Genomic DNA, 11273 nt, shown 5'->3' with positions numbered 1-11273 from the left:
AGATAATGTGGGAAAGAGAGAGAAAGACACCTACAGCGCCACTCGTGAAGCTTTCCCTCCCTGCAGGTAGGGACTGGAAGCTTGAACCTGGGTCCTTGTGCATTTTAATGTGTGCACACAACCAGGTGTGCCACCATCAGGCCCTTAAATTTACATTTTTCTAAATATATTGTCTTCAGTTTCCAGACAGTCATACTAACAAATACCAAGAGACAAGATTGAATTAGTACTGAGGGACAGGACTATAAATTAATCTAGTTGATTGAATACACTGCTTCAGTGGTTAAGAGACTGGTTAAAAAAGAGTATGGTGGGCAGGGGGAGATAACATAATGGTTATGCAAACAGACTATCATGCCTAAGGCCCCAAAGTCCTAGGTTCAATCCCCTTACCACCATAAACCAGAGCTGATTAGTGCTCTCTTTAAAAAGAAAGAAAGAGGATCGGGCAGTAGAGCAATGGGTTAAGCACACTTAGTGCAAAGCTCAAGGACCAGCATAAGGCTCTGGGTTCGAGCCCCTGGCTCCCCACCTGCAGGGGAGTCGCTTCACAGGCAGTGAAGTAGGTATGCAGGTGTCTTTCTCTCCCCCTCTCTATCTTTCCCTCCTTTCTCCATTTCTCTCTGTCTTATCAACAACAACGATAGCCACAGCAAAGCTACAACAACAAGGGCAACAAAAGGGGAAACAATATGGCCTCCAGGAGCAGTGGATTCATGGTGCAGGCACTGAACCCTATCAATAGCCCTGGAGGCAAAAAAAGAACAAGAAAGAAAGAAAAGAGGTATGATTTGGTAAATTAGATAAGATTAGAAATAAGTAAGTCTTCAACTTCATCTGTATGAGAATTTTCCTCTGTGTGTAGTGGAAAAGTAAAATAAATAAATAAATAAATAAATAAGATAAAGATAATATATAATCTTTAGGGACTGGGTGGTGGTGGCACCTAGTTGAGAGCACATATTACAATTGCAAGGACCTGGGTTTGGGCCTCCACCCTCCCCCATCCCCATCCCCACATGCAGGGGGAAAGCTCTGTGAGTGGTGAAGCACTGCTGCAAGTGTCTCTTTGTCTCTCTCCCTCCCTATCACTCTCTTGATTTCTAGCTGTCTCTATCCAATAAGTAAAGATAATTTAAAAAAATTAAAAGGTAATATATAATCTTTCCTGTATGTTTTTACACATGAAGAATATATAGATAGGGGTCCAGGAGGTGGCATCGTGGATAAGGTATTAGATTCTCAAGCACGAGGTCCCTGGTTCAATCTCCAGCAGCACATGTACCTGAGTGATGTCTGGTTCTTTCTCTAGCTCCTCCTATCTGTCTCATAAATAAATAAAATCTAATATATATAAAGGGTGGCATAATGATTATGCAAAAAGACTCATGCATGAGACTCCACGGTCCCAGGTTCAATCCCTAGCACCATCATAAACCAGGTAAAAGTAATAATAATAATAATATTTTAGACACTTTATTGAGAAAATTTTATTCACAGGATTGTCTCTACAAGTCCTATTACCTATTGTAATCCTAAACATCCGTATTTCTGTCATATATATACAGAAGTCTGGAGCAAACCTGCTCTGAGAGCTCATCTGTACAGTTTCTAAAGACCTCACAGCAAGGCACAGAAAGCAAGAGAGAAGTAATCTCCAGGGGTTTCCACTGTTAGAAGCTCACTTGCAAATAAACTGTTTAACGGTAAGGGTATAAGGTTACTTGATTCAACTGATTTCAAATGCACAGTGTACTGGCAGGGGAGAAGTAAGAATACAAAGAAAAAATAGTTTCATTATTTCCTCAATTGGAAATGATATTTTATTTTATTTTTTTAAAGATTTTTTTTTTTATCTATTCATGAGAAAGATAGGAGAGAAAGAACCAGACATCACTCTGGTACATGTGCTGCCAGGGATGGAACTCAGGACCTCATGATTGAGAGTCCAATGCTTTAATCACTGAGCCACCTCCTGGACCACGGAAATGATATTTTAGATTCCAATTTCACAACTAACATTTACTGTCAAAAAAAAAGAAGGAAGAAAGGAAGAAAGAAAAAGAAAGAAAGAAAGAAAGAAAGAGATAAACTGCTCCTGGATATGTGTGAATTACAGGCATACTTCTAGTCAAAATTTAAAAGGTTTTTAAGCACTGGTTTTGTTGTTGTTTTAATGGTCTTTAACAATTAAACTTTACTAGACCATAACCTATGGTGAGCATTGGTTGACCGCAACTTTTAAAGTGAGTTGTGTTACCTTTAGGAAACTGGCCAGTAATATGAATGGCTGGAAAAGAAAAAACACCATTAAGGGTTTTTCAGGGATGGGAGTTAGGATGGGGTTGCAGATTGGTAAGAGTTAAGAGTTCAGTGAAGGGTGGGGGGGGTGCTGAGGGAGGTTCGGGGGGTGGTATACCTGGTTGAGAGTACATGTTACAATGCTCAAGGATGCGGGTTCAAGTCCCCAGTCCCCACCTGCCGGGGCGGGAGGGAAGGGGGGCAGCTTCACTAGTGGTGAGGCAGGGCTGCAAGTGTCTCTCTTTCTCTCTCCCTCTCTCCCATCCTCTCCCCTGTTGATTTCTAGCTGTCTCTGTCTAATAAAAAAAATAAAGATAATTTTTTAAAAAATTAAAAAGTTCAGTGAAAGGTGTGGTGTGTGTTTGCATCAATTTCTACTTACAGGTGATAAAGCCAGCCTTCTCCATGAGATTTAAATCCAGTATAATTTCATTTTATTCATGCGTGCCTCTTCTGTAAAGTTTGACTGAGTGCCTACAATATGCTGAAGACTAGAGTAGAGAGAAGGTTCTCCACGTGGCACAGGACCGGTGAGGGCAGTGCCGGGGGGAGGAGTCGCCTATGTCTCAGCTCCAACTAGCTGGGACCAAGGTCCAGAGGATCAACCCCATACCTGAGTCGTGGTCACGCCCACTTCCACCTCTGTCTAAGCCTTCTCTTTTGAGAGGTTTGTTAGCGTCATTACTTGGAAATTCAAACACAGGAGTGCGGTTGGCTATAGGTGTAGCCTCATTAGAATGTCCCAATCAAGCGGAAGGTGAGTCTAAATTGGCTATGCTTGAGGCCTGGTGGATTTTAACTGCAGTTGAGAACTCCAGTAGCAGTTCCTTCTTAGCATTGAAGAGAAGGGGGCTAAGAAATTTCTCGGTACTTCTCCTTAGCTTGGGTAAGTCCTTCCCATGGAACTTTGTTTTTTATTCCCCCCCCCCCCCAAATATGGAGGAAGGGGTGTATATTGAACTTGCTACACTTTGAATATGTATCTTCTTAACAGTGGATCGAGGTCAAAAAAGTTTTGAAAATCTCATTTCAGTAGCCTTTTATCATCCTAAAAGCAAAGGAGTGGACCTTGGTCTGTAGATTTCTAGTGTTTAGACTGCTCTGATCTATGGCTACTTTGGGCCACTGGATTCAAATTTTTCAAAAACAGTAAACGGAGAAAAATACACTTTGAAGAAAGCAGAAGACTAGTTAAAATGTTCTTGAAATAGCAATTCTTACTTCGTTTAAAAAAAAACATCTTAATTACAATATCTGACTAGACGTATTTTATTATATTATGTTTAATTTATTAGCAAAAAAAGTAGGCCTACCTCACTTTTCCTAAATATCTGAGTAAAAGGCAACACAATCCACCCGAAAGAGACAAAAAAAGAAAGAAAAACTAATAAATCTTGATCTAGATTTCTGTTTTCATCACTACCCCTCTTGAACCAATATGTTAGCACATTGGGGGGGGGGGTCTGTTTTTTACTTGCTGACCTCATTTCTCACTAACATTGTTTGGCCCAATCTGCGGCACTTTCCTAGATTTCTAAATGTTCCAAGAAAATTTTCTGTTCTTAGTCTTGCCTATCTCAATAGCCCCAGTTATCTTTCAATGTAAGCGAGAGAGAAGAGACTACAGACTATGCTATTTCCTGGTCTGACTCTGTAATGATTGGTTTGGGAAAGAAATGCAAATAAATCCCATGGCCCCCAAGATTTAGCACCCTGCCGCTCCCATCCCCCATCTCTTACTTCTCCCCACCTCCTCTGGAGGCCATTTTGTATATGGCTTCCTTTGTTCTGCAGTATACTGGGCTTTTTGTGTAACTCTGCTGCAGCTTGGAAAGAATAGTATTTTCCCAGACTTTTGCTTTGCTGACTTCTTTCATGTAGGAGAAATGGCTCTTCTCAGTTAGATTCCCTCTCCTACCTACTCTGTGTCTCAATCTGAAATCATTTTGCGTATTTTCTATTCATAAACACTTTATTTTTATTTATGCCGCACATGAATAAAAGGGCCATCATTCTAGAATTTGTATCTCTTCCACTACTGTAAAGTCAGCACCTAGAACACTTGTTTGATACTAAATATTTGTCAGATGACTGACAAACAATGCACCCTCGAAAGTATTTTATTCCAAGTTGAGAAGCTTAAAATTAGATTAAGTGCATGTCTTTGAGAGTATATGTATTTAACATCCTACTTTTGTCTCCATGCCATGTTTACTCCGTTAATTTCCCACAAAAGGTGTATTTATATAAACAATTTTTCATAATATATTAATAAGTTAAAATTTTCTTTTAAACATTTTTCTCATAAACTTGTATAACTCTTAGAACCTCACAGATACAAATCTAGAGAATCTAGCTTTAAAGAGCTTTACTATGACCTTGGTATATTCGTAAGGAAATACTACCTTTCTTTTTTTTTACTTAACACTTTATTTGAGGAAATACTGATTTCTAGAATTGTCGCAGGAGCTATTTGCCAGGCTGGAGCCTGGTGTCCACCATATTGGAGCAAATGTATACACTATGGTCTTTTTTTCCTTCGCTCACTCTCTGAGGAAGTCTAGAAAGGTGAAACACCAGCAACCAAAAAAATCATTTGATAATATTTAAGTAGCTACCTTTAAAAATACATCTTGTGTTGGCAAAATAGCTCACTTGGATAATGTGCTGCTTTGCCATGTGCTCTATGCAGGTTGAAGCCCAGCCCCCACTGCATTGAAGCTTCCGTGTGTAAGTTTCTTTCACTCTCTCTACCTCTGTTTCTTATCTGGAAGAGGAAACACACACACACATATATATATCACATATATATAGACACCAAAGTCTGACATGTACAAACTGAGGTCACCAACCTAGATAGTGATAGGGGGGACCCAGTAGACTTTGGAGGGTTATTATAGGGTACTTTGGTAGGCTTGCTGTGGTGAAATATATCAGGAACTGATACGAAATTGTACCCCCAAAATATGTAGTATGCAAACCAATGTTAATACAATAAAAATTTGGGTGTGGGTAGATACTATGATGGTTATGCAAAGAGACTCTCATGCCTGAGGTTTCAAATCCCAGGTTCAATCCCCTGCACCATCATAAGCCAGAGCTGAGCAGCGCTCTGGTCCGAAAAAAAAAAAAGTTGGAGGAAAATGCTATTAGAGCACCTTCCACTCTCCCCCCCCAAAAAAAAAAAATTACTGTAAAAGGATGAATTAATTGGTCATAGAATAAATTAGGTTAGCACCTGCCTGCTGTGATAAATTGCCCATGTGTCTTCAACGATACATTGGAAAACAAAAAGTTCCCCAAACCCAGTAAAATGGCCCTCCTAGGCTAGTCATCTCTGGTACTTCCACTCTGGGCTGGGTCTTTTCATACAGAGATGGGGGGAACCACAACATTAAAGCTTTTTATTTATTTTTAATGTATATTTTTCTTAGTGATTTTTTTTCTGTCCTAACAAACACAAAAAAAATAAAGTGCAATAATGCAAAATAAAAGGTTAGCTATGCTTCTTCTCCTAGCGTTTGCCTAATTAGATGGTGACTAGCAGCTTCATCAGGAAGTACAGTGAGCATTTGGTGATTGCAACCTTGTGTTTATTTATATAGTGCTTGGAACCCTACAAACTAGCACCATGGACCTTTTAGTGTAATCCTCACAAAAGTGCTATAGGACGTTACTCTGATTGGCAGATGAAGCCAATCTGAGGTTTTGTCTCGCAAAACTTTTAAAATCCTCTGGGTCCAGTTATCTCGTCGTCATGCTAGCCTTCTACAGAGTTTCTTACAGAAATATTGTTCCACTTATACTTTGCTTCTTTTAGTCCACGATGACTATACTTTTTTCTTCTAGCGTTTGCCCTTCTTCCGTAGCCAGTCAACAGCGTTAGGTTGAGCCTGATGTAAAGTTTCGAGACCTCCTTTGAATCTGGAGAGGTGGCAGTCGTTGACTATGTGGGTCATAGTCTGTCTGTAGCCGCAGGGGCAGTTCTGGTCGTCTCTGGCTCCCCAGCGATGGAACATAGCGGCGCACCGGCCATGGCCTGTTTGATAGCGATTGAGGAGGGCCCAATCATAACGTGCTAGGTCAAAGCCGGGTTGACGCTTGCAGGGGTCTGTGATGAGGTGTTTGTTCTTTACCTCAGCTGACTGCCAACTCTGTTTCCAAGAGTCTGGAACAGAGAAGTTCAGTGTAGGCGTAGGGGACCAGATTGGGTGACGAGACGTCAAGCGTTGGACAGGGTGGGCGAAGATATCCGCGTATATTGGCAGGTCCGGTCGAGCGTAGACGTGGGAAATGAACTTAGATGATGCCGCATCCCGACGAATATCTGGCGGGGCGATGTTGCTAAGAACTGGCAGCCATGGAACCGGGGTGGAATGGATGGTTCCAGAAATTATCCTCATGGAGGAATATAATTTGGAATCGACCAAGTGGACATGGGGGCTACGGAACTATAGTTAAGATTGTTAGCAGGACATGAAAAAGATGATCCAATTGGAGTCCTTAATGTGTGAAATGCAAACACAAGTTTCTTAGTGAGTCATCTTGACCATTTTGAAGACAGAAACATTTTTTTTCTTTTAGTAGCTCACTTGTGGGAAAAGATAGGGTTTTGTTGTTGTTGTTTGTTTTAAATTATTTATTTATTTATTTATTTATGAGAAAGATAGGAGGAGAAAGAACCAGACATCACTGGCACACATGCTGCCGGGAATCGAACTTAGGAGCTCATGCTTAAGAGTTCAAAGCCTTACCACTGCGCCACTTCCCGAACCACTGTTTGTTTTTTGTTGTTGTTGTTTTTAAGATATTACTGACTTAAGAAATAATCATCTCTGTACAGAGGAAATGGAAGGCTTTTTTTTTTTTTAGACTTAAGTATAAGAACCGCCAGGAGGAAGCAGACCTGATGCAGAGAGAGTTCTGACTTGTGGCTTTCTGAATGAACTCCATCTGTACTTTTTTTTTTTTTTTTTTTTTTTGTCTTTCTTACCAGAACACTGTTTGACTCTGGCTTATGGTGGTGAGGGGGATTGAACCTAGGACTTTGGAACCTCATACATGAGAGTCGCTTTGCGTAAACATTATGCTGTCTACCCCCACCTTCTTTTTTCTTTTTTTATTATTTATTTATTTGACAGGACAAAGAAAGGAGGGGGTGGAGGCCTGCAGCACTGCTTCACCAATTGTGAAGCTTCTCCCTGCAGATGGCCTAGGTGCTTGGACCTGGGCTCAACCTGGTATGACACCCACTAGGCTAGTAAAACGTCCTTTTAAAAGTTTCAGTCTCAAACCTGGGTTACACACACAGTAAAGCTACACACTATCAAGTAAACTATTTTATTGGCCTGAAACATACTTTTCAATGGCTACAGAGTTCACTTGCTTGGGCAGGGGAAACAGCATAACTGGTTATGCAAAATGTTTTCATGAATAAGACACTGAATGAAGTCCCAGGTTCGGTCCCCAGCACAACCATAATCCAGAGCTGAGCAGCTCTCTGGTCTCTTGTCTCTGTTTCTTTTTCATCTCTCATAAAAATAAAGGCCAGAGAGACAGCATAATGGTTATGGAAAATACTTTGTTGTATGAGGTGACTCAGTGATAGAACTCATGCCTTAGGTTAGGGTTAGGGTTAGGGTTGAGTTTGTGCCTGAGTTTGTGTTCTATAATTTTACCATGTGTGAGCAAGTGAAGGAATAAAAGAGCTCAGATCTCTTTCTCAGTCAAAAAGAAAGACATTTATATTCATACTATATGTAAAATAAATATGTTTCTGTGTGTATATATAATATATGAAATCCAATACTTATATGTTATAATTTATAATACACTGTATTTAGATAACAACATGTTAAAGCTTTTAGCTTTGAAAAGTTTTTTGTTTGTTTTGCTGAAAACTGATGGAATTTGTGGATACTTAAAAATATTTTCAGGCTGTAATTTTCACTCTATTACTTTTACATTTTTTTAAAGCAGTTGATCTTTGTAAGCTTGAGGACAATACATTTAAGACATCTCTTATAAGACACACAATGATTACATTAAGCAAAAATTCTTGGGGGGAAAAATACAACATAATCAAAGTTTTGCTTTTCTTCCTTATTTTAATTAGAGTATTGCTCAACTCTGACATATTTATTTAAGTGCCAGGAGTTGAACCTGGAACCTCTGGTGCTAGCCTCAGTTCTGTTGTGTTCAGTTCTGTTGTGTGTGTGTGCGCGCACGCTATTTCCTATCTCACTTACAGATTTTTTTTTTTTCCTCCAGAGTTATTGCTGGGGCTCTGTGTCTGGCACTATTAATCCACAGCTCGTGGAGGTCATTTTCCTCCCTTTTTGTTGCCCTTGTTTTATTGTTGTGGTTATTATTATTCTTGTTGTTGTTGTTTGGTAGGACCGAGAGAAATGGAGACGGAAGGGGAAGATAGAGAGGGAGAGAGAAAGATAGATACCTGCAGACCCGCTTCACCACTTGTGAAGTGACTCCCCTGCAGATGGGGAGCCAGGGGGTGGAACTGGGATTTTTACACCGTTCTTCGTGCCATGTGCGCTTAACCCGCCGTGCTACCATCCGACACCCCCCCCACACACACACACACACACACAGATTTTTTTTAATGAAGAAGCTAGAAAATAATTTGTGGCCAAACTCACCTGCACCTTATTTATATTTTCTTTTTTCCAGAGCACTGCTCAGCTCTGGCTTAATGTGGTGCTAGCGATTTAACCTCACTCAGCCTTGGGCATGAAATTCCCCAACACCCTGTACCTTTTTTTTTTTTCCTGTAACTTTATTTTGACTTACATTCTCAAGAGATTGGAAAGCATGATTCCATATGTCTCCTTCTCTACATCTCCATTTTCTAGAACAAACGTAGACACTTCCTTTAAGTGTTTACTTAATTGTCTCTGCTTCTATCAAGATTTGCCCAGGCACCTTATTCAAAACTACTAAGTTCCTACCTTCAACAAGAAATTTTATTTTATAGTATTTCACTTTATAAAATATAGCAAACATTGCCTGTTTTGTATACTTATGAGTCTGTACACCACAATGCATAGATTTGTGTTTAATGTCTTTGAAGCTTTTCCACCTATAAACAGTGTAGAGATAGGCCAGTATATATGGCTGGTGAATTCGAAAGGTGACATAATTTGTGGGGGCACCCAGGTAAAATCTGTTAGTCACTCCTGTCTTATATTAAGCATAATGTATACATCTATCCCTTTTATTATTGAAAGATGAGTTCTAGGTCGTTTCTGGAGATCATGTAGATCTAATGTTAGAGTAAATATATACTAACTAATGATTCTGATCTTACGCAGCTGCTTGCCGAAAGACAAGTTACTCTGATCATTACTCTCTGGCACAAAACTTCAAGAAGGAAGCAGGCAGGAGGACAACATGGACAAGCAACTGAAGGCTTATAGACAGAAGAACCTAGGCAGAAGAGCCTGTGATAGGACTGAACCAACCCATCTGGCAGAAATGGAACCTCTACAAATAGCATACAACTTGAGTGACAACGATAAACACTATTATGATGACTTTCAAGATGGAGAAGATTCCTTTTTTGATTGTTACTTAGAATTTACAATCAAAGGTGAGTTTACTGAGCCTATCATGGAAGAGGATCTAATTCTTAAAACCTTTGACCTACTGACAGAAAAGACAGAACAAGTGCTTTCTCACCAGATTCTGGCAGCAACTTCATTTCTTGAACATTCTTTGGAAAACAATACAAAGAAGGCAAAACAGGATATTATAGACCCCAGTATTGACTTGTCAGATCCTAAATTGGTCACCGAGTTTGTTGAGAAGAAGCCAGAAAAAAATAAACAAGGTGATATTCCAAACGATAATGTTTGTCATCGTGGATGTACAAAAAAATTTAAAAACAAAGCTGCATTGAAAAAGCATCTCCTCTCTGTTCATGGTCCCCGAAGTCATGTATGTGCCGAATGTGGGAAAGCATTCAAAGAGAAATCCAAACTCAAAAGACATTTTCTGGTTCATACTGGAGAGAGGCCATTTCAGTGCACTTTTGAAGGTTGTGGAAAACGTTTTTCCTTGGATTTCAATTTGCGTGCACACGTGTGCACTCACACTGGTGAGAAACGTTATGTGTGTCCCTTTGATGGCTGTAATAGGAGATTTATTCAGTCATCTAACTTGAAATCTCATATATTAACCCATACAAAGACCAGGATGAAGCAATGAATGAAAAAATGGAAAATAATCTTCAAACAGGATAGACATTAACAAGAGAGTAATTGAGGATAGATGCCTCACTGATAGTTGTTTCTAAGAAATAATTCTAAAATCAATATTGCAATCATACAAGCCTTTTTTTTTTTTTTTAGTGTTACCAAAATATTTCTACGGTTCATACAGTAGTGATTTTAAGAACATTGTGTCAAGGTATGGTGTGCTGCCAACAGGAAGATCAATAATAAACATACTTCAAAAGCATAATCCTTAATATATTATAAACTGAATCAATGGACCTGGGGCTTGTTTCCATATGCTACAAATATGGAATTGGCTATAGATTTTGCATTTGTACTTTCTTTTCTTTTTCTCCTTAATTTCTCCTTTTTGCCACCAGGCTGTTTCTAATTATTTTAATTTGTCTCTTGGAAATGTAATTTATGCTACATAAAAGAATCCTAAAAGGTGAAAAATTTGCAATTGTAAGATGAGTGGTTAACTTAAATGTATTTTTAATCTGTTTTTTTATCATTCTATTAAACTGTACCAGAGTGTTATAGCCATGTGTAAGTGATTATTTGATGATATTAATTCATTTTAATCTATTTGTTGACATTTTAAAATAAAATCTCAAGGGGCCAGGCAGTGAGGCACCTGCTGAGCTCACATGATACAATGTTCAAGGACCCAGGTTCGAGCCCCCAGACCCCACCTGCAGGTGGAAAGCTTCTTGAGTGGTGAAGCAGGGCTACAGGTGT

General features: G+C 39.4%; 1 protein-coding gene across 1 annotated transcript; it reads left to right on the top strand.

The window, feature by feature from the left end:
* Positions 1 to 3098: 3098 nt before the first annotated feature.
* Positions 3099 to 11061, top strand: ZFP42 (ZFP42 zinc finger protein). Its single transcript, XM_007517696.2, has 2 exons — positions 3099 to 3187; positions 9630 to 11061. Exon 2 carries the CDS (start codon positions 9709 to 9711, stop codon positions 10522 to 10524), a length of 816 nt encoding a protein of 271 aa, XP_007517758.1. The 5' UTR covers positions 3099 to 3187; positions 9630 to 9708; the 3' UTR covers positions 10525 to 11061.
* Positions 11062 to 11273: the final 212 nt, after the last annotated feature.

The sequence above is a fragment of the Erinaceus europaeus genome, chromosome 2 (genome assembly GCF_950295315.1).
Source record: "Erinaceus europaeus chromosome 2, mEriEur2.1, whole genome shotgun sequence".
Taxonomy (NCBI): domain Eukaryota; kingdom Metazoa; phylum Chordata; class Mammalia; order Eulipotyphla; family Erinaceidae; genus Erinaceus; species Erinaceus europaeus.
This window is presented reverse-complemented; position numbering and strand designations above follow the sequence as displayed.

Excerpts from the sequence above, each read along its gene's own strand:
- ZFP42 (XM_007517696.2), top strand. The coding sequence starts at position 9,709 with ATGGACAAGCAACTGAAGGCTTATAGACAGAAGAACCTAGGCAGAAGA.